We start from the raw sequence: 25,000 nt of genomic DNA on the forward strand, positions 1-25,000 counted from the left end.
CCAGCAGGATAACGCACCATGTCATAAAGCGCCAATCATCTCACTGTACTCTAATGGCCTCCACAGTCACCAGAACTCAATCCAATAGAGCACCTTTGGAACTGGAGATTGGCATCATGGATGTGCAGCCGACAAATCTGCAGCAACTGTGTGATGCTATCATGTCAATATGGAGCAAAATCTCTGAGGAATATTTCCAGTAGCTTGTTGAATCTCTGACATGAAGAATTAAGGCGGTTCTGAAGGCAAAAGGGGGTCCAACCCTGTACTAGTCAGGTGTGCCTAATAAAGTGGCCGGTGAGTGTATATTAAGCTACAAAATCCTTCTATTAAACTGCCAGTTCACTTTGTTATTTTACAGACTTATTTCTCTAGATATTATTTCTTCTACATTATATTATTTCAAACTATTAAAATGTCAATAAAAGTCAACTGTAGATACATTTTCAACAAGATCAACATCCCATAATGCAATTCACAAACACAAATAAACAGAAAACATCACAAAATAGGGAAATATAAACGGCATTTAAAAAGCATTAAACTGTGAAGTGTTTTTGGGTGAACTATTCCTTTAAGCTCTTGAATAATTTGCTATAATCCAGAGTTTCTGGATACTATATGCAAGATTAAAACAAAACGAGTCGCTTGAATTGACTGAGGTATCTCTGGTTGAGTGTAATTCATGTCTCAGCAAGTAAAACATGGACTAGTATCGAACATCACTGGTTTTCTGGTGGTTTTGGCTGAGCTGAACGGCATGATTTGAGAGCTACTCAGCCTACACACAACGCTATTTAAAGACGAGCACTTTTTGAGAAAGCCACAGTTCCCTTCTTTTGCATTATATGAACTCAGAGCTCAGACTTTATACAGTATTTCACACTAATCTAATATTATACGTAGCATTATTCTGAGAGAAATATCCTGAGCTGATGTGTTTGAATGCATGTGGTTGATGTTTTAAATGCAATTACATTACGTATTATTTTTTAGAAACAACTTTAACGAATCAGTTTTGCAGAAAGACCCGCCCACTAGCACCCATCATCTCTCCCTCATTAGCATAAATAGCAGCCCTGAGTGAGAAGCAGCCGTCTGTCCAGTAGAGTTTTGAATCTGTCACAATAGTGACGCAGACATCTGTAGCTCCGCCCTTTTCTGAAAAGAGCACAGTCTCATTTGAATTTAAAGCGACAGTCACCAAAACACCACGATTAGGATTAAAGCCTGAACGGGTCAGTTTCAGAGAGCTGGAGAACAGTATCTGTGTGCTATTCTCAGCTCAAACTTCACACACATATAAAAGACTTATTTGATATCTTGTAAAAGGAGGCATGATAGGTCTCCTTTAACACCTGTAAGAACCGCATGTGTGTTTCATACCTGTGTAGTCTGCAGAATTAGTTTAGTCAGACCCAGAAACAGCAATGATCACGATCATCTTTATCAAAACAGCACAAATGAAGAGGAAACTCTTGATGAATTGCTTTGGCAGAAAAGCAGATATGTTTATTAAGCACATTAATATGTCAGGAAAAAACCTCCGCTCAAAATAATACAGGAAATTCAATGTACACGGTCCGTTATTTACAATTAAACTTCTCTTCAAATGAACTCCAGGCTCAGAACCAGAACAGCTGAACAAAAGAGAAGAAACAAACTAAACACACACACTCACACACACACCAGTAAAACAGATGGCTTGAGACTTTCTGAATACTGTCCAGGGTTCATCTTCATCTTAAAAGGCTGGTTATCTGTCTGTCCTTGTCCCAGGCGGAGTAAAGTGCCTTTCTGTGACTCTGCAGAGGACAAGTTTCTGATGCATTTATACCCAATATGGCCTTCCTGAGCGTCTCCTCTTCATGGCTAACAGATGTCTGAAACACACTCCACTCCCGCCGCAGACATCAGATCCGGCTTCACAAGACTCTGGGCTTTTTTGTGTCTCTAACTTTGGCTTGAGGAGTATACATTACAAAAAAAACCCTATCCTGAAATCCAAATATTACTGCGGTTTGCTGTAGGATTGACAGAAGTACTGAGTTTGGTACTGAAATTTTAAAAGTGCTCATTTTTGCGCTCACATTTTAAACACCTCTGATTGGCCATTGTGTTCGGGCACTCAACAGAAATGACCGTGATTGGCTGTGAAGGTCATGAGTTCTCCGCTGTTCACCAAGTGCAAACACAGAAACACACTGGAGCTCTTTAACCCTTGTGTGCTGTTCAAATGGACCCCCCTTTGGTTATGTTGGTGCTGTATTTGCTCCATTGACTTCCATTATAATCACATTTATTATTGTAAAGCCATGACAGCATATAATCATGCATTCCTGATTGTTGCTGGTGTTCCCTGTTGGGATTAAGAGGCAAAATGTGTTATTTTTACTGTTGATCATCAGTTGTCAGCATTAACCCTTTAGATCAGGGGTCACCAATCTCGGTGTCCCTGCAGGGTTTAGCTCCAACTTGCCTCAACACACCTGCCTGGGTGTTTCAAGCATACCCAGTAAGACCTTGATTAGCTTGATCAGGTGTGTTTAATTAGGGTTGGAGCTAAAATCTGCAGGACACCGGACCTCCAGGAACAAGTTTGGTGACCCCTGCTTTAGATAGAAATGTGCTTAAAATAATAAATAAAGAAAAAGTTTCCAGCTTTTAAATGGAGTTCTGTTCCGAAAACAGCAGATTACACTTAAAAGTAGGGTACAAATCCTTTTGTACTGTACAGGGTACACTTTTGTACATTTAGTCTACTATGAGTTACACATCTATATTTTTTAGGTATTTTGTACCTTTAAGGACCGGTTAGGACTAAAATATACCTTTTGAAAAGATACCACACCCCAGTGACAGATTTTGTACCTTTATTTCTGAGAGTGTATAGTGTGTGCGTGCGTGTGTGTGTGTGTGTGTGTGCGCAGAAACACACTTACTGTGTTTACTATGTTCTGAGAACTCAGGGCCTTATTTTGACTTTCTCAGATGTATCAAGATAAGTGTGTAAAGGTCTCTCTCTCACACACATACACACACACACACACACTCACATTCTCTCACACTATACTCCATATAGAAAGCAAAAACTATGCTTTTTTTGCACTGAACCTGATGATCAACAGTAAAAATGAAACATTTCCTCTTAATCCCAACAGGGAAAACCAGCAACAATCAGGAATGCATGATTATATGCTGTCATGGCTTTGCAGTCAATAAATGTGCTTATAATGGAAGTCAATGGAGCAAAAACAGCACCAACATAACCAAAGGGGGGTGAATTTACCCAGAGTGTATGGTTGAATTTCTGTAAACTTGTAAAGTATTTCCCCAAATATGTGTTAAGATAAGATGTCACCAAAAATCACTCCATTTGCTGAACGTTGTGGTTAAATTAGGCCTCAAAATCAGCCCAGAGAGGATGAAAACAAGCCCAACAGCACACAAGGGTTAAATTTGTGTTGATAAGAACTGATGATCACATGAACACAATGGCCAATGAATGGTGTTTAAGATCGTGCTCGAACATTACAGCGAAATGTTGTCATTTGTTAAAATTCAGTTCTGAGCTCGATACTTTTGACAACCCAAGTTTGCTGCTCGGCATGAGTTAAAAAGCACAATGACCTTTAGCTGACCTTCTCATCAGAAATCCCTGACATCGCCCGCCGCTTTCCACCAAACACACACGGCTTGCATTTTCTTCAAATCGCTGAGAACTCTGCATTTAGCACCAAACTCTGTAGTTAACCATACACGTCAGTTGTTTAAATATGCAATCATGTAAATAAAGCAAACATAAACAAATCAAAAGAGGTCCCACGGGGACTAAATGAAGTACAGTAAAGCCAGAGTTACTCTTCTTTAAGGACATCAAGAATGCTACGAACATAATATAGAGTTAAAATGCCAGAATAAGACATGAAATAATAATAATGGAAATTATTGTAGGTAACGGCAAAATATAGCACCATGATGTTAGCAATACAGCACACATGGAAGAGGCTTTTACTCCAAAATAAATATGTGCGAAGAGTAAACTAAGACTGGTTCTTTTATTTTAATGAGGACTAATTGACACTTAAAATGAAAGATATATTGAATACGATTGAGAATTTGCGATATTTGTCAGAGGAAACAACGTACTCCAGTGGCACATTGCTGTCGGTTGCACTTATAGAGGTCAAAACAATAATAATAATATTAAAAATGATCTTTTTTCTTTTCTTTTTTAAGTAAACTCTGATAAGCATTTAAAAAATCTAAACTAAATACAAATTAAGATTTGTGTTTTTTTCAAAAAGAAAAAGTAAGAAAGTGCATCCACTGCCAATTAAATATATTTATACATTAAATTAAAAGCATCTGTGTGCATCATGGTCACCACAAGAAGGCTTGAGCATCGACAGGCACAAATCTGCATTTGCTGGGCGATAATCTTCAGTCCAACCTTGTCCTTTTCTTCTCCAGATCTTCCACAGTGAAGTGTTTCAATTGGTTTCAGTTCTGTTGCGGATGAAAGCGTCGACTTTGGCACAGTCTGTTTCTGAATGATGAATCAAGACATCTGAAACGACATCAAAACTGCTCATGTCAGTATTTGAGAAGTTATTGGCATTCCTATAACGTGGTTCTCAAACTCTTCAGGCCAAACACCACCTTCAAAAAAATCCAAAAACTCCAGATCGTCACCAAGCCTGTCTAAAAACAAGGGTATTTTTAGTAGCGCAGGCTACATATGGAATCAATATGACTCTCCATCAGATCTTTAAGAATAATTTACACAGATAGCAGAGCATTAGCATTGAGAAGGCTGTGCTAAAAAAGTACCCTAGTTTGAGAACGCGCCGATATGGAATTGTTGACATATACAGATAGCCGATAATGCTTCAGATTTGGAGGCAGATAGCTTATATATCTGCTGATAAATATAAATTTTACTAAATTTACTGCATGGTTGCAAAAACAAAAGGCAAATAAATACAGTGAACAACTGATTTTATTCTATAACCTTAACTTCATAAAGGTTTAAACGGATCTCAAAACTCTGTTAATCAACTCTTATCTTCTATGGGTTATGGTAATAATGAAATGCAGGATTTATTCAGAAATGTCACACTACCGTAAACACTACAAAATGTACAACTTTATGTAATAATACATCTACATGCTAATCTAATAATACTGCGAATGTACACTCTAAAAACTTTTTGGTTGTTGTAACCCAATGTTGGGTCAAAATCAATCTGTTCAAAAGTGTCAATTAAATTTAATTGAAAAAAATAGCCCAATGTTGGGTTAAACATCATACAAATTTTTCAACCCTAAAATCTCCTTAACTCCAACTGACATGTAAAACTTAAACTACAATGTTTCCTTAAACGACATGTACTCACCAGTTATAATGGCGTCTCTTTCTTGCAGTTCAACCCAGAATCCGATCCTTCAATCTGGAGCTGTAAGGCTTGTTTCAGGCTTAATTCAGTTCCCCCTATTGGGTAACTGTCCAGTAGGTCCTGTCCACTGCTGGCAACAGTCCTGGGAACAGAAACTCTTCCAAGAAACACCTGGTTTCCCTGTAGGAAGTAGTTGGGGTTGGTCATAATGCCGTTTCGCTTCTTTTCTGCACAGCTTTGGGACTGAATGTAAAACTGCTCCTGCGATTGGACTGACTCCAGAGCGTTGGATCTGCCCACCACGATCTTACACTGAGGATCTTTCACTGCAATGTTGGACACTGGTTTATTGAGTCTTTTATCAAACTGAGTCAGCTCGTACTCTAGAACTTGGTCTTGGGAATAAGAACCATTCTTGTTTTTCTTCTTCTCACCAGATGTTCCCTTGTTCGAGCAGTTTTGGCCATTCTTAGTGGCTTTGGTGGACTTTAGACCCGGCTTCACCTGGCTCCAGTCAAACTCGCTGGTTGGAGAGCCAGGTTGTGTACCGATGGACCTGGTTGTGGAGGAGGGAGAAACGATGGATTGCCGACTGCGACTGCGAGGCAATGAATGCTGCTGGATCTGCTCAATGAAAGAAAGGGCATGAACACTATCAATGGGCACCGTTTGGGCTGTTGCAGTGGATGAAGTGGTTCTCAATGAAGAGTTCTTTGAACTTTTGAGTGAGTTATTAGATAGGGAGGACTTCTGCCGGTCCACTGTTGAGTCTGGAGACTCTGATGGTGAGCTGAAAGCATGAACAGGTCCATTGGATTGTCCTCGACCTGCAGAATGCACATCTCCAGCTCCAGTGCTTCCAGAGCTGCTGGACTTTATAGTGAGTGACTGTACTTTCCCTGCAACTGAAACTGGGGTTTGCTGCTCCATAGTGTGCACAGGAGAAGGGTTGCAGCCATTGAGACTCGTAGCCCCGTATTTCTCCAAGAGTTTGATTATTCCGGTGTGTCCACCTTTGGCTGCCACTCTCATCGCAGTGCGTCCAAATTGATCGGCGTGATTAGGATCCGCACCATGCTCTAGAAGAATCTGAACCACTTCAATGTGGCCCTCCTGAGCAGCGATACCCAGAGCTGTAGCACCCTGGTTGCATGTGTGGTCTACAACAGTGCCATTGTCAATCAAAGTCTGAACGATCTTTATGTGACCCTGCCAAGCTGCGGACTGAAGTGCTGATCGTTTCTCGTTATCACACGAGTTCACATCTGCATGGTAGTTGATCAGCAACCTGACCATCTCTACATGGCCTTGCCAACAGGACACATGCAGAGCTGTTCTACCCTCCATATCACTGGCCTCAACATTGGCTCCATTTTCAAGGAAGTACTCCGCCATTGCCAGCTGATTCTCAAGTGCCAGGATGTAAAGAGTCGGACGGCCATCTGCATCCTTATAGTCAATATCGGCCCCATGGCTCAGCAACAACTCCACAATATCTCGATGTCCTTCAAGCGCAGCAACTCTTAGAGCATTTCTTCCATCATACCCTCTCTGGTCAATACAAGACTTGTTCTCCAGCAATATATGCACACAGTCATAATGACCCTCTTGAGCAGATAAGACCAGAGGGATACGTCCATCGTTGTCAACTTCCGTGGACCGAGAACCTTGTTCAATGAGAGCATCACATACTTGTCTGTGTCCCTCAAAAGAAGCCATGTGTAGTGGCGTCCACCCTGCATCATCTCTGTGGTTCTCATCCAACCCTCTGTCCAGCAGAGTTCTCACAACCTCCACATTGCCCTGCGCAGATGCAATGCTCAACACAGTCCTGCCCTCGCTGTCAATACTGTCCACTGCTGCACCCCAGAAGAGCAGAGTATTGACAACAGAAGCATGTCCCATAGACGCCGCAGCAAGCAGAGGAGTCCTCCCATTGTTATCAGTGTGATCAACATCGGCTCCTCCTTCTAGAAGCAGATCAACCACATCTACATGACCTTCGTAGGCTGCCACCAGAAGTGGGGTCATGCAATCTTTATCACAGTGATCTACTTCTGCTCCACGGTCAATCAACAGGCTTACGACTGCACCATGACCCTTGCTTGCTGGCACGCAAAGAGCAGCAACAGATAGCGCTGTCCTCCCATCTACATCCTCATGGTTTACTTCGGCTCCATGATCCAAAAGATGCTCAACAATTTCTCGGTGGCCCATGTATGCTGCAGCAATGAGCGCCGTCCGTCCTTCGTTATCCGCCTTGTTGACTTCAGCTCCATGTTGAAGGAGGTTGAGGACAATATCTTCATGACCTCCCCAAGCGGCAGCTCTCAAGGCAGTCCTACTGTCGGCATCAGCACAGTCCACTTTGGCGCCAGCATAAAGAAGTGCAGACACGACTTCCGAGTGGCCTCCCCAAGCTGCAGACCTAAGGGCGGTCCATCCGTCATGGTCCGTGTGATTGATGTTAGCATCACACCCAATCAGACAGTTGACCACTTTGGTGTGGCCTTGTCTGGCAGCCAGAGTAAGTGCTGTCTGTCCATGGCTGTCCACCAACTCCATGTTGGCTCTCCTGGAGTTTAGGAGGTTTACAACTTCCAGATTCCCACTGTATGCCGCATTGGCTAACAGAGTTCTCCCATTGGAGTCCGCTTGATTAACAGAAGCGCCGTTGTCTAGTAGAGTTCGAATAGAGTCCTCTCGTTCCAAGGCTTGTTGGACTACACATGAAGCGTGGTCATCTTCATTACTGATGTGGGCGCCAGCTTTAACAAGTAGTTGCAGTACCTCCTGTTCTTTTGGGATAGAAGTAGACAGAGAGTCTTTAGCAGGGGTGCCATTCCACACCATCCAAAGGGCGAGATTAAAGGGCTCGATCTGCAAGTTAGAGTTAATCAGATGGTAGGCGAACTCTTGCACTTCCAGGGGTTTAAGTTGCTTTGCTCTGCAAGTGTAACTCATGGCCATCATTCTGTGTCCTTCTGCTGCATTGCAAAGGTATTTTTGTGTGCAGTGTTTAACATCCAGGAGCCACTCGGCAAAGCTGTAATGAAATAAGATCTTAGTACTGCCAAGTCCATCAATAAGCAGCTTAGAAAGTATGTCCATCTTCTTCTGGAAGTCTTCCATCGTCAGAGTCATGTTTTTAGTCCAGACTGCATGGTAGAGTTCCCTGACTGTCAGCGGCCTGCATGCAGCCAGAATTACATTTAGGATCGGCTGGACTTTGGCAAATTGCTTTCTGACAAACAGTCTCTGGCAGAGCCAAAGGTAGAGTCCGTTAAGTGTCCCGGGGATATCCCGAATTTCCCGCAGCATGATGAAGTTCTCGACCACTCCATCAAGGACTCGCTCCAGGTACAGAAAGCAGCCGCTGCTCTTGATGTGGAGCTGGTTCAGCATCTCTGCGGTCTCCTTGGTCAGGTGCTGCCGTAGAGCCTCCTCCTGGTCTAGCCGATGGAGGATGTACTGCTGAACATCTTTTACAATGTAGGCCTTCCGTAAGTCATCCAGGCTGATCTTTCTGAATCCTGCAACAAAAAGGAGAGACACAAGGTGATTAGTAAGGCCTGAAGTCCATATAGATAAATGCTACTGGTCATATTTAATCGCAGTGAGGATTACACATGACAAGTAATCATTTCAACTGATATCAGTTAGCTGATTGCTATGATCATCTGGAAATTTAAAGGTGAATTGACCTAGAGTTTGAACTAAGTATTGCAGTCCATTTCAAAGACTGAACTCTGAATTTGCATCTCGTTTCAGAGGCTGCTACTTTCTCCTTGAGGTCATATTTTTGGCTCATCCTGCACACATTGAGGCAGTCTTAAAATGAAACATGCCGTTTTTCTACCAAAGCATCCCGAGGTATCAAAAAATAATTGGTTAAAGTTCTCAGTGGGTGGAGTTACAGATAAAGAGGGTGGAGCTTTTCAGACAAACATGTAGATGTTTCTTAAACATCTGAAAATATATGATGGCATTTTTATGCTTTAGAAGAGCTAACTTGCGTACAGCACCTTTAAGACAAATTACAGATAAAATCAAGACATTTACGGACAACTCTGTCTCATTAGTTGCACAATTTATACAGTTTTTAGTGTTTTATCATCTTGACCATCAATCAATAATTGTTTCAAACTAAATATTTGTAAAATATTGCTATTTATGAGTATATTTTCCAAAGAACAATGGCCAGCTTCATGACTCCATCACAAAACACACAAACAGTCATTGATGATAAACACATGATCAGATGATGAAGGCGAGCTCATTTATGCTAATTCCTCTATTAATTTGCCATGTTGAAAATAGATAAAGAACTATTATATGGAAAAGCATCTGCAGGCCAATACTAAACTAAAGTTATTTTCTGAAAAAAGGAAAACATCTTGCAGAGGAATGCAAACTTCACACACAAAGGGACCTTCATCATCAGGCAGAACACACAGAAAAAAGTCCAGAAGTGTCAGATAAAGGCAGCTTTCTGCAGAAAAGATGACTGGAATGTGCTTTGTTTTTCTAGAAAATAAAACAAGACATACGTAATAATTCCTGAGGCAGAACTAGGTCACATCTGCAGCTTCACACAGTTCCAGGCAGCATTCTCCGAGTTTCACACACACACAAAACTATACAGAGACTTGCAGAATAAAACAAGGGTTTTATAGACGAGCGTTTACGCCAACAGATGTCAACAGCTTAGGCATTCTGCTTCAGATAACTGCAAATTCCATAGTTTTATCTGGGTCGGCATGCCTGTTTAACACAGGCCCAAAGGGCAGATCAGACATTTTATGCACACATTTTATTTACAGTTCCCATGGACTCAGACATGCTGAGGTCAAAGCAAAGGAAGAAGCATGAACTCCTCTAAGGTCAGTTTCATGTGTCTTCATCTTCCTGTGACCCCCACTGGTGGGAGATCAGCAGAACATTTTTTTCATATAATTTAATTGGTCACTCACTCACACAAGTCTATACAAGCCCATTTTCTATGGGAAAGAGGATAAAAATAGGCCTGCTTCCTATCTGAAAGACGTTTGCAACAATCCCAGAGGAAATGCAATACTCTATTTAAAGCAAAGCCTAGGAAACACGTTTCAGACCTTCAGAAAGACAAACCAACAAACAAAAACTGAAGTAAATAGTAAACTAAGTGGTCACTAGTGTTTATAATGTGATAGCAAGCTAAATAGTGCAGTGATCGATATAATTGTTTCACTGCACAATCAATATTTGTTTGATACTATTTAAGGGAATAGCAAGCATCACCTCACCTCCTGAAAGTCAACAGCCATGTTTTACTGTTGCATAAACCTAATCAGACATTCTAACAAATGCAAACCAAAATTAATTAAATATCACCACTAATTGATTGTAAATTGATCAATATTTTGATATATTGTGCAGCTAAAGTGGCTACTCCCTCATACAAACCTACGCAAGCCAATTTCTATAGGAAAGATGATTAGAAATAGTCAAAACGGATGTAATTTAAGTGGTCACTAGCGTTTTTGTGATTCATTCATTCATTTTCTTTCAGCTTAGTCCCTTATTTATCAGGGGTCGCCACAGTGGAATGAACCGCCAACTATTCCAGCATTTGTTTTACACAGTGGATGCCCTTCCAGCTGCAACCCATACACACTCCTTCATACACTACTGCCAATTTAGTTGATCAATTCCCCTATAGCGCATGTGTCTGGACTGTAGGGGAAACCAGAGCACTCGGTCACTACAACTTCTTAAAGTCAACAGACATGTTTTACTGTTGCACAAACATTATACAAACAATATATGTCACCACTAATTTGGAATCACTGATTTATTATAAATATATTAATATTTCGATATATTGTGCAGCCAAAGTGCTCACTGACTCATACAAATCTATACAAGCCCATGTTCTATGGGAAAGAGGATTATAAAAATAGCTCTGCTTCCTATCTGACAGACACCTGCAACAATACTCAATAAAATACAATACTCTTTTCAAGCCAAAGTGTTTCAGACCTTCAGAAAGACATACCAGCAACACACACAAAAGAGAACACAACAGAATGCAGATGACATCTTTCCTGGCCGTTCCCTCCGAGTCTGAAAAGTTCACAAAACCCCTTTGAGTGAGATTATATAACGTCCTCCACCTCTGTGCGAGTTATTTTCTTTGTCTTTGGCGCTTCAGGCCTGGGGCTCCGTCAACAGCTGAGGTTTCCCCAAATAACACCGGTGTGAAATTTAAACCGGAGCCTGAATGACAACAGAAGCGCACCTGTGGACAATCATCTCTCCTTCATGCCATCTTTTCCTTTCTTTCCTTCAATATGCACTCATTACATAACATTTAGCTCCAGTTTACCTTCCACAAAAGCCTTTAGACAAAGCCGGACGAGCCGACAGCGTTTCCTAAAGATTCTGATTAGAGATGCAATGAGGAGAAAACTTCAATTCACGATTCCAAAAGCATCACGGTTATCAATGTCATCATGGTTTTGTTAAAAATGACATGACAGTGTGCAGAAATAAATGTCACACACATTCACACAGGCATTATAACAACTTTTGTATTTGAAAAACAGCTTCATGTAATTTTGTTTTTCCTCCTTAAACATAAAAATCCTGCATATATATGTGTACTGTGTACATTTATTATGTATATAAAAATCCCACACGCATGCATGCATATATTTTAGAAAATCTTTATATATATACACACACACACACACATATATATATATATATATATATATATATATATATATATATATGTGTGTGTGTGTGTAAATCAGATAAAAGTTATAGTTCAGTTTGTTTTCTTTTCTCCACATCCTAAAATGAAGAAAAGATCGAGAAACTTATGCAATTTACATACAATTTACATGCTTATTTACCTACATTTCAAAGCTATAATGGCCATAAAACATACCGCACTTTGAGCATTGAGTTAAAATAAAAATAAATAAACAAATAAAAAGAAAAAAGGGAACTAAATAATGCAGAGTTCCCTCAAAAATGAAGATTCTGTCATCAGTTAATCACTTGTTCCAAACCGGAGTTTGTTTCTTCTGTTAAACACAAAAGAAGATATTTTGAAGAATGTTGGAAACCGGTAACCATTGACTTACATAGCATTTGTTTTTCCTGCTATTGGATTTCAGCTCAAGATTTCAGCCTGCTATTGGATTTCAGTAATTACTAACTATTTACTCTCCCTTATTCCAAGTGTCTTTCTACTGTTAAACACAAAAGAAGATACTTTGAAGAATGCTGAAAAATCGGTAAGCACTGACTTCAATAGTAGCAAAAAAAAAACACAACAGAAGTCAATAGTTATGGTTTTATGCATTCTTCAAAATATCTTCTTTTGTGTTTAACAGATAAAGGTTTCTACTCATAAAGGTTTGAAGAGAGAGTAAATGATGATATAATTAAAGTTTTGGGAGTGAACTACCCCTTTAACACCCATGTTTCAGACTGGAGTCTGAGGGATGTTTTTGTCATTAGTGAACTAGATGACCCAGACCTTCACCCCGCCATTCAGAACACACCCACGTCTCCAAGCCGAGAGCGTGCATGTGTATGTGTGTGTGTGTGTGTGTGTGTGTGTGTGTGTGCGTGTGTGTGTGTGTGTGTGTGTGTGTGTGTGTGTGTCTGCAGATGAAGGAAATAGAAATGCTGAAAGAGGAAGAGGCCTCGCAGGGGGACTAAAAGTGGGGCAGTGGAACAGATGACCCAAATATGTTATTTGGCCAGCGGGTCGGCACGTAACCCAACTCATCTGTTTAAGTAGGTTGGAGGGATGTTGGGTTTGGAAATTTGCCACCAGTTAAAGAGTTCACAGGGTTTAGAAAACAGATCTATCTAGTAAACACACTAGAGTCATTAGATGAGGAATTAAAGGGGCAGTTCACCCAAAAATGAAGATTCTGCCATCAAGTAATCACTTGTTCCAAACCAGAGTTTCTTTCTTCAGCTCAACACAAAAGAAGATATTTTGAAGAATGTTGGAAACCGGTAACCATTGACTTGCATAGTGTTTGTGTTTCCTGAGGCTCAGTGGTTAGCACTGTGGGCTCACAGCAGGAAGGTCACTGGTTCGAGCCTCGGCTGGGTCAGTTGGTGTTTCTGTGTGGAGTTTGCATGTTCTCCCCGTGTTGGCGTGGGTTTCCTCCGGGTGCTCCGGTTACCCCCACAGTCCAAACACATGCGCTTATAGGGGATTTGATCAACTAAATTGGGCTTAGTGTATGAGTGTGTGTGTGAATGGGTGTTTTCCAGTGCAGGGTTGCAGCTGGAAGGGCATCCGCTGTGTATAACATATGCTGGAATAGTTAGCGGTTCATTCCTCAGTGGCGATCCCTGGTAAATCAGGCCAGTTGATTTAAATTTATGAAATCTTTGCAAATAGAGTTATTCAACTCATCTGATAATATACGTACTCATATCGCAATGTATATCGCAGCAAAACCAACACATCACAATGCTGGACATTTCCAATATCTGCAGCCCTGATTTCTATTTATTGTGCTGCACTCATCTGAACAGCTCAAAACATCAACAGCAACAACAGGCAGACGCAGAGCTGCTTTATTCAGACTCAGGAGACGCTGCAGGCGCTGTGGAGGAAACTGGATCTTCAACATAAATGAATTCATTAATCATACGACAGGTGTGCTTGCATAAGGAGCGGCCATTGTGTGTCAACTTCATACGCATGTATAGAGACGCACTCGGTTCCCACAGGAAAGACATTTCACAAATCAGATCTACATAATGTCTGTCTGAAAATAAGCTTCCAGCTTCAATAAACTCTATAAACACTGCTTAATCTGCTGAAGACACGTTTATTTCTGACTGTATTAAAGAGGAAAACAACACGTTACTGTCAATTCATTATAAAAAATTAGATTTTTACTGCAAGTCAGCTTTACAGATGGAGTTTAATTATCTGGCAGTGTCAGTACAGGGAAATCAGTGATGAATTGTGTATGTACTGTTACTTACAGCTAAAGGCAATATTATTAGCTCCCCTGTGAAACTGTAAATCTTTATCAAATAATTCATAAGGTGATGCTTAACAGAGCAAGGAAAATATTCCTGTATTCACAGTATTTCCTGTTATGCTTTGCTTCAAGACAAAGTATTATTTCTTTTAGCTTGATAGAATAAATAAATAAATTAAATAATAAAAAATAAATAGATAAAGGTGAATAAATTTTTTTATAAATATATAAATAAATAAGTACATAAATTAAAAATAAACAATTTTATATATATATATATATATAAAATAATAAACAGATATAAAGAATTAAACAAAAACAAATGATTACATAAATAAATAATGAATAAAAAATAATGATATAAATTAAATAAATAAAAATATATTACATAAAATAAATAAAAAATAAACAGATAAATGTAAATTAAATAAAATAAATAAATATATAAATGAATAATAAATAAATAAATATAAATTAATAAAAATAAATAGATAAATTAAAAATAAATAAATATATAAATGAATAATTACATAAATAAATGAATAAAAAAAATTATTACATAAAGAATAAAAATAAATTACATAAATAAAATGAATAAAAATAAACAGATAAATATAAATAAATAAAAAAATCGAATATGCAAATATAAATGAATAAATAATTACATAAATAAATAATGAATAAAAAAAGAATTACATAAATTAAATAAAAACAAAAACAGAAAAATATAAATAAATAAGCAAATATATAAATGAACATATAATTACATAAATATATACATTAATAAACAAATAATTCCATAAATAAATAACATTTATATTATGCTTTAATCAACATTATTAACCCCTTTATTTTTGGGGGAGGGGGATTGGCTTAATAAAATAAAATGAAAACACTGTAGTCTAATGACTTAGCTAATTAACCAATAAATGCATATTTATTTTCAATACATATTTTCATTTATAAACATGTAACACAGCCTATAACATTTGCACACAATTCTGAACTAGATGTGAATCTATCATTTTAGTTAACACTTTAGTTTAATTACCAAAGTTGAGCTTAAAATCATGGCTAATGGTTTATAAATAGTGAGAGTTGTACCTTAAAATAAAGTGTGACCAGAAATGATTATTATTAATTGAACTGTCCTTTCAGTACTCTCATATCAATATGCACACATGTACACTGAGCTCCCGCTGTGATTGTGCTCATTCTGCTGATCCTGATTAACTGAACTAGTGTTTAAACCCTGAATTAAAGTGATGATTTATGAAAAAGATCAACTTTATCACATCGGATCATCATTAGATCAACTTACAAAGCCATCATTAGTTGAAAGTGATTCTGAGATCATCTGGGCTGGATTTTCCGTGAAATGGAGACGTGATCATCTGAAGCAGAAACCCTAAACCTCACGCACATGTGTGTGTCCTGATTGCGTGCTATTTTAACTGTCTCTTTTTCTGTGTGTGTGTGTGTGGTGAGGGATCTGCATGAATGAAAGCTCGCTCGCCCTCCGCCGCCCTACACATGCAAGCGTCTGCGTTTGTAATTATGTGAGTCCAGCTCTTCCCGAAGACAGCAGAGATTCCTAAAAATACACTGGAACCATCAAGACACCCGATTCAGAGCTCAAGAGTGTGTGTTCTGCTCCTAAAACACCAGGACATGCACAAAGACACACTTAAACACACACTTACACACACAAACAGGCTTCAGCAGAGAGTTTGGCGTGTGTGTGTGTTTTAGTGTGTCTTAAGTATGTGTGTGTGTGTGTATGCATGTATATGCGTGTTTGAGTTTGTCTCTGTGAGTGAGTATGCATGCATGTGTGTGTGTATGAGTGTGTGCATGTGTGAATATGTGAATGTGTGTTTGTGTCTGTGCATGTGCGCGTGTTCGAGCATGCGCATGTGTGAGTATGTGTGAGCATGCATGTGTTTGTGTTTGACTGTGTACATGTTTGATTGTGTGTGTTTACACAGGTGTCTGTGTGCGCATGTATAAATGTGCACGTGTGTGTTTGCGTGTCTGAATAAGTGTGTGTTTGTATGTGTGGGCTTGAATGTCTGCGTTTGTGAGCATGATTGTGTGTGTGTGTGTGTTTCAGTGTGTGCATGTGTGTGTGTGTGTGAGTCAAGTCACTGGCCTAAAATCATTAGACACAAGCTCAGAGTCGTGTTCAGACAGGCTCTCTGCTGCAGACGGAGATGACAGACTGTTGCGCTATTGTTGACCTGATCCGCAGTTTAACAGCGCTCCAGATATTTTCCTTTCTGATTCGACCTTTTCTTACTGTATGAAGCTGCGGTTCAGTGAACAAGTGAAGAAGAAGATTGTTGTATTAATGTACAGATGTTTCATCTGCTTTGACAGATATAGTGGAGGGGGCATTGAACACGTCATGTTTGTTCCTGGGAATAATAATTCTGTTGACATGGAATTGAGAAAGGTTTTGGTAAAAAATACAAACATAATTAACATTTTATTAAGTAATTAGTTATGTTAATTAAGGTTAACTAGACAAGTCAACAAAAGTATAGACATGTTCACTGAGAAATGTATAAAAGCGTACCAAACCGAACCGTACCACTCAGTGGAAACGGGCCATAATACTGAAACGGTTCAGGTGTTTCAGAATGACCAAAACAACAGGTCAGGTGTTTTACAGCATGCTCAGCCTGCTGGTTTATCCATTCACATGATCTCTTATGACTAAATCACATCACTTTTTAATGCGCTCAGAGGAATTGGTTCAGTAGAAGTGTTTCCATCAGAGTTTATGCACACCTTTACTGACTGAATAAAAAGTTTCTCAGTTTTACATGTTTTATTATGTGGATTTTCATAATTGATGTGCATAATGACGTTTCCATCATCTGTTTCATTATGTGCATATCCAAAATAAGAGCAGGTGGATGGAAACGCAGCTACTGACAGTAGCTCAGAATCCCTCTCCATCTCCTGAGTGTGTGCAGGTTTTGTGTAGCCGGTCTGCAAATGATCTGTTTTCATGCATCTAATGAAACTCCCCTTTTTATGCAAACCCCTCCCTCTTCCCACACACGAGACACTCCCACCTCGACACAGCTGGAAACACACTTTTTCCAATCAGAGGTGTGTGTTCATGCCCTTTTAGAGCATCTCCACCTCTTCTAGCACGGACAATATGATAATGCCTCTTAAATCAGCCTCCTGTGGTTTGTTTAAACTGAATGTGCAGGATGATCCTCACATGATGACAGCTCAGGGTTGAGTGTGTTTTTGGACACACACACACAGCAGACGCATCCGGCTCTTTCTGCAGGAGCTGAACTCATGAATCTGTGTGTTCATTTAGCACTTCAGAGCATTCACACCGACGTCTCAAGGTTAAATGTGTGTGTGTGCGTGTGTGTGTGTTATTTCTCTCTGGCAAACACAGAGGTTTGAAGGACATTTCTTTGAGGACTGCATTTCTGAAGCAGAATCAGTAGTCTAGAGCATGATGGGATACGATCACACACATAAACACCCCTGGACCTCATGCTGGAGAGTCTGGCCATTCCCCAACAACAATATAAAACACCCTGAGCACAGAGAAACACACACACACACACACGCACACGCACACACACACACACACACACACACACACACACACACACACACACACACACACACAGACACACAGACACACAGACACACAGACACACAGACACAGACACGCACACGCGCAGACACGCGCAGACACGCAGACACGCAGACACGCAGACACACACACACACACACACACACACACACGCACACACGCACACACGCACACATGCTCACACGCACACACACAGGAATTCCAGTGGAAGGAAACCTGAAGACTGTGGTGACGTTCAAAGGGCAGAAATACACTCCACCTGTGGACAAGGGGCCAGTGTGTGTGTGTGTGTGTGTGTGTGTGTGTGTGTGTAAAAATGAGTTTGAGTGTGTGTAGCACATGTCTGTGCGTTTATGAGCGAGCGAGTCTGTGTGAGTGAAGTGTGTGTGTGTGTTAGTCTGTGTGTGCGCACGCATATATGTCAGTACTCAGACACTATCAAAACACACACCCACACGCACGTACACATGCAAAAAATCAGACACATGCACACACACACACACTAGTACACACATACAAACACACACAAACATACGCATGCGCACACTCGTACACACATGCAAACACTCACAAACACATACACACTCATACACACAAACATGAACGTACACATGCAAAAACACACACACGTGCGCACAAACACACACGCATGCATGCATGCATGCACACTGATGCACACACTCACACATGCATGCAAACACTCACAAACGCACGCATACACACACACACTCGGACACATGACTGTAACACAGCTTATTGTGCCATTCAGTGTAAAGCAGATTGAGTTTCTCACACACACACTCCTCCATCACCCTGACACACACACACTTGCCGCAGGATGCTAAAGCTAGCCATATTGGTTTCTGATGAAGCGCTGAAATGTGTATTAGCAGTCATTCATTTAACAGATATTTTTGCTTCTGTCACAGCTCGTGTAAAGCAGCAGCATAACACACACACACACACACACACACACGACGGTTCTGCTCTGTTTGACTCAGATTAACCTTTGACCCATGCAACCCGTCGCCATGGGAACGGCACAGAGGTCAGCCCCTCACACCCAAACAGCGCTAACGGTCAGCTGTGTTAATGAATGAGCGCGTGCACGCCTCACACACACACACACACACACACATCTGACCCCACGCTGAACAAAAGCAAACACAGCCGCTGCCCGGAGGATCTGCTGCCTGATTCTGCACATCTCACTTAAAAGCAGCGCTGCGCAATACTGGATCAACCAGACAGTGTGCTGTGAAGCTTTTCTGCTTTATAGCTTCCTGCAGGTTTCATCAAATCAAACTCAAGACCATTTAAAGACCTTTTAAAACCATTAAGAATTAAACTTCAGACTTACACAGGTCTAAACACTAAGGATTTGGTATTGGCCCGGTTTATCATGAGGAATCACACAACTGTTTTTAGTTTTCTTGCCCTGATGCTGTAATTTAATGGGAAATTTTGCTGTAAACATGTCTAACAGCTGTTGTGAACTGTATCTCGCAATAAAAAAACTCAAAAATAGAAGTTAAGGTTTTACTGAGATGTATTTTTGGTGATTTTCTCTATTTCCACCTGGGGATACTCATCCTGAGGCCTCTAGAGATTGTGCAGCACCATGAATGCGATCCAAGACCTGTGAAGAAATGATTCTGAGGTCTACATAATCCTGGACCGGGCCGTATCCTGAGCTGATGCTGTTGTGGTCATGGAGGAGTGGAGAGCATGAGACTCATCCCTGAAAGACCACAGTGACAGACGAGTCCCCGCACTGATCCTGTGGGCCAGACACCTGCAGCTTCTCCACGATGAACGTCCAGCGTTCTCCAGCACCTAGACTGCAACTCTGCACCGGAAGTTTGGCCAGAGGAGAAATGGTCGTGCCCAACTGAGCCTGGTTTCTCTCCAGGTTTCTCTCCTTCACTTTGGTCAATTGGTGAAGTATTTTCCTCGCCACTGGCTTGCTTGGTCTGAGACTTGTGGAGCTGCGCATGGAGGGATTTGCTCTTCAGTGTTTGGACTTTCAGCAGTGCAAATTAAACCACACTGAACTGAGCTAAACTTAAACTCCAGAACTGGACTTTACTAGAACTTCTATGTTAAGCTGTTTTGACACAATCTACATTGTAAAAGCACTATAGAAACAAACATTGAATTGATTAGATGGATGTCGGCCCGACTGAGTAGCATTACTAGGACAAGGCAAACTTAAGATCTGTTTAAAATGATTTAAGAGCTACAAGACAATATTTCAGTGATTTTAGAACTTTTAAAGTCCTAAAATGTTGGTTTTTCAGACATTTTCAGACCCCGTGGACACCCTGATAGAGCAAAGTGAACACAATTACACCAAATGACTTTAACTTGGAACAAACTATTTGGAAAGAACTCTTGATTTTAGATGGATTGGGTAATAACAGAACAAATAACTTACAAGTATAGATAAATACAATACAGCAAAGATGAAAAGTGAATTACAGTTTACTGTGATAGTTTAACAGTATTCAGGTAGAGATATTGAATAACCAACATGCGCAGTGTTCTTCATTGTATACATTACCTGACGAAAGTCTTGTTGTCGATCCAAGTTTTAGGAACAGCAAATAATAACTGGACTTCAAGTTGATCATTTGGTATTTTGGTAGTGGCTGATATGTCATTTTGAGGGGCAGCACAGTGGCACAGTAGTTAGCACTGTGGCCTCACAGCAAGAAGTCACAGTTTCGAGTCCTGGCTGGGTCAGTTGGTGTTTTTGTGTGGAGTTTGTATGTTCTCCCCGTGTTGGTGTGGGTTTCCTCCGGGTGCTCCGGTTTCTCCCACATCCAACCACACACAACAATATAGGGGAATTGATAGAGGTGTGAACCTACACTGGTCTCACAGATTATGATTATCATGCCATCGATTCGGTTCAATTGGATATCTCGATGCATCACGGTCCATTGACGATGCTTTCCATACACAGTTTTTAATTTTTCTTCACAGCACAGCAATTCTTGTATTAAAATATATCAATATATTTATATACTATTTGTAATACTATCCTTTAATACAAGCAGTCAGATATATAAAATCTACCTTTAAAAACTCAAGTACATACACAGAACAACATGAGCCTTTAAATAAACAAATGTAATCCAGTTTGCTTTCTGAGCCTTGTCCAGCGAGTTCTTTCTTACACCCCTTTGATTGGTCACGCGCTCAACATAAAGGGCTGCGATTGGCTCTAACGCTCTGGTGCTGTTCACCGATGAGTGACGCTGATAAACGGCAGCGGCGATCACAGCTGATCCATGGAGAGACGCGGAGGAGAAAACTTGAATCAGCAGATACGCACTTATGTCTGTATCCAGAAGTAACAGCCGAGAGGAGAAGAAACTTTACCTCACGACAGCAGGTCAAAAGGTCCACACAGAGAGAGAGAGAGAGAGAGATAGAGAGAGATAGAGAGAGAGAGAGAGAGAGAGAGCAGAAACAGTGAAACAGGGGCTTCTGCTGTGAGTGTCAGTGAAAGACTGTCCAGCAAACACACATGCAGTGAATTGTGCACAGTTTCTGCGTTTTTAAGTAGTTGGAGTGTTTTAAATACTCGCGCTTGCCTCCCTCACCATAGTGCGCTACCGTAATATAGCGCATGTGAGATAAATGACGTCAGTACGTAATAACCGGTTATGATCTATCTTTCTATGAACGGATACCAAATTTTCTGCATTGCGGTGCACCGAAGAAACAATTAATTTAGACTAACTAAATTGGCTGTAGTGTATGAGTGTGTGTGAATGAGTGTGTATGGGTGTCTCCCAGTATTGGGTTGCAGCTGGAAAACATTTGCTGTATAAGTTGCCGGTTCATTCCGTTGTGGCGACACCTGATAAATAAAGCCGAAGGAAAATGAATGAATGTTTGCATGTTTTTGCAACACATTTCTATTGTCATCTACTAATCTTGACATCCCAATGTTAGTTATCAGTATATTTCTGGGACGGCGTTTCAAACTGTTTAACCACAAAGCTGGGTCTGTAAAATAACTAAAAGCTAAAACCTCACAAGATGTTGAAGATAGAGAAGAGAGAGAATAAAAATGCAGAGAAGCAAAGGGTTTGGGGGAATGTCAGAGCGTGGAAATCACACAACAGATTTAACACTCTGTGTCAATGAGGGCTTTTGTTTCAGACGGTTATGGAGACAGAATCAGAAGGCCAAAACAAACAGCAGCATTTATCTGTCCTCACATAACACACACACACACACACACACACACACACACACACACACACACACACACACTCTCTCTCTGTGTGCTCATTAGAAATATTCACACATCTGGTGCTGATTTCCTGCTGCAGGCGCTGAGAAACTCATCCAGTCTGAGCTCAACACACACACACACACACTAGAACAGTGCACACACTAGGCATGGGACGATAACCGATTTACCGCGGTTTGGAAAAGTCAAGGTTTTAAAACTACTAACATTTTCTGTTATACCATTCCTCTGATATAGATGCCAGCGAATGGAGCAGATCTCTCTCTCACACATACACACACACACACACACACCTGTGAAGAGCTTGGTGATGTGTTTGTTCTGCCGGCGAGCGGAGCAGATGAGCAGGAGCCACGCAGGGAAGAGTTTCTGATGATCCGCCAGCAGCTCCGCGATGCCTGCAGACGTCTGATCTCGGTCCCCGAACACACACCCCTCGTCCACCGAGTCCAGCAGCAGGAACACAGCCTGAGACGGAGCCTTACAGCTCAGCAGCGGCAGCAGCACACACCTGACACACACAGATTAACATGCATCACACGTCTCTGCAGTCAAACAATATGAATATAATGAGAGTCAATGGGGCAAAAACAGCCACTAACATAACCAAAGGGGAGTCAATCTGCCCAGAGTGTGTTGATGACTCCCAAAATATGTGTTAATATAAGATTTGTCACCAAAAATCATCCCATTTTCCTGAAACACAGAGAAAGTTATGGCTAAATTATGCCTCAACATGAGTCCAGAGTGGATGAAAACGACCCAACAGCACATAAGAGTTAAATATCTACAGTAGTGTTCAACAGTATAGGGTGAGCAAATGATAACACTGATTTTAGGTGTGAACTATCCCTTTTAAAAAAGCGGTCTTGCACAGCTGATCTGTCCACACTTCAGCGTTTCATTAGTCTAATCCTGCATATCTGACACACAGAGACAAGTCTGAAAGTGGCAGCGCATGGACTCTCGTTCTGCCCACGTCACGCACATTCACATGCATGTGGGCTGAAATCTCCCAGCATGCACTGCAGCTGAGAAACACAAGCAGACTGTCAGGTAACACGCAGTCCATCACAATACACACATGCTTCATTTAAACGCATGCATAATATACATCTTGCTAAAATAAGAGCCTTGTATATGAGTTTCAGCTGAGCTTCCGAATCAGCAACGTATAAGGGTAATCAAAACTGACTGATGAAGTTCATTTCCACTTCAAATTGCTCCATTTTGGTTTTTAGATTATAATGTAGTAGTGCTGGGGATTATTATCTTTTTGAGTGCCTCTACTGTGCCATAACAACAATACAAATTAAGTACAAACAACTAGTACAACCCAGTATATTCTATCTGTTCTGTATATTAAATAAAGTACATTTATGTGAAGTGATACCAGTAACCATTGACTTTCATATTAATTTTCCTACTATGCATGTCAGTTTTTAGGAATATATTAATAACAGATAAGAAACACTTGTAAATGTTCAGTTTCTAATGGTTAAAAGTTAGACATCGTGACATTTTTGCTACTTCAAACAAAGACATTTTGATTTATTCTTGTAATGCACTCAAAGTAATACACTCTTATTTAAAAAAATGCTAACATTTAATGTAATTAAACGCATGACTAGGGCTATCACGATATCTATTTGTTGTTATAGGATATATCGCACCAAAATATATTGCAATAAACAATATTATTGTCATTTTAAGACCATTTCATTCCACTATGAGCTTGGATGTGAGTTTCTGGTAAGCTTCACTATATATATATATATATTAAAATAGGTTTTAATTTGGTAATCAAAACTGTCTGATGAAGATAATCTCCAGTTCAAAAGGCATCATTTTGGTTTTTAGATTATAATATAATAGGCGCATTCACACAGAACGCATCTTTGATTCTTAAAAGCACAAGAGACAGCGCTGAAACTATTTTATTTAAGTGCATACTCCAACATTACAAATTAATTGAAGTACAAATAACTAGTACAACCCAGTATATTCTATCTGCTCTGTATATTAAATAAAGTACATTTATGTGAAGTGATACCAGTAACTATTCATATTAATTTTCCTACTATGCATGTCAGTTTTTAGAAATATATTATAACAGATAAGAAACACTTGTAAATGTTGAGTTTCTAATGGTTAAAAGTTAGGCATCGTGACATTTTTGCTTCTCGAAACAAAGACATTTGATTTATTCTTGTAATGCACTCAAATAATACACTCTTATTTTAAAAAAATGCTAACATTTAATGTAAATAAACACATGACTAGGGCTGTTGCGATATCTGTTTGTTGTTTTTGGATAAATTACACCATAATATATTGCGATAAATGATATTATCCTTATTTTAACACCATTTCATTCCACTAATTATACAATGCCAGAATGACAGTATAATATCACAATGCAAGTGCACTCTTCCAAAGAACACATCATATTTTATTCCTAAGAATATTTCATTTAATTAAAGTCATTTTAACTATTTAATAACGAGGCACTGGAGTCAGAATGTGAAAACGCATATCCTAAATTAATAATAATAATAAATGTCAACAAAAAAGTGCAAGCGATATCTGCTGCCAGATCTATTTTCAGCTGTCAGACACCCACATCAAAATCTACTATAGTAATTTATAGTAAATACTAGTGTTTTTAACCATACTGACACTGACT

The 25,000-nt window shown here is 39.9% G+C and overlaps 1 protein-coding gene across 1 annotated transcript in view; it reads right to left on the minus strand.

Moving 5' to 3' along the window:
- Positions 1–1,486: 1,486 nt before the first annotated feature.
- The window catches only part of ankrd50 (ankyrin repeat domain 50), a 32,477-nt gene continuing 8,963 nt past the window's right edge, over positions 1,487–25,000 (minus strand). Inside the window, exons 3-5 of the mRNA XM_056471686.1 lie at positions 22,608–22,825; positions 5,400–8,932; positions 1,487–4,570 (exon numbers count right to left, since the gene is read on the minus strand). Coding sequence (XP_056327661.1) covers positions 5,403–8,932; positions 22,608–22,825 — 3,748 coding nt within the window. The 3' untranslated portion in view covers positions 1,487–4,570; positions 5,400–5,402. The remainder of the gene's footprint in view (positions 4,571–5,399; positions 8,933–22,607; positions 22,826–25,000) is intronic.

This window comes from Danio aesculapii, chromosome 14 (assembly GCF_903798145.1).
Source record: "Danio aesculapii chromosome 14, fDanAes4.1, whole genome shotgun sequence".
Taxonomy (NCBI): Eukaryota; Metazoa; Chordata; class Actinopteri; order Cypriniformes; family Danionidae; genus Danio; species Danio aesculapii.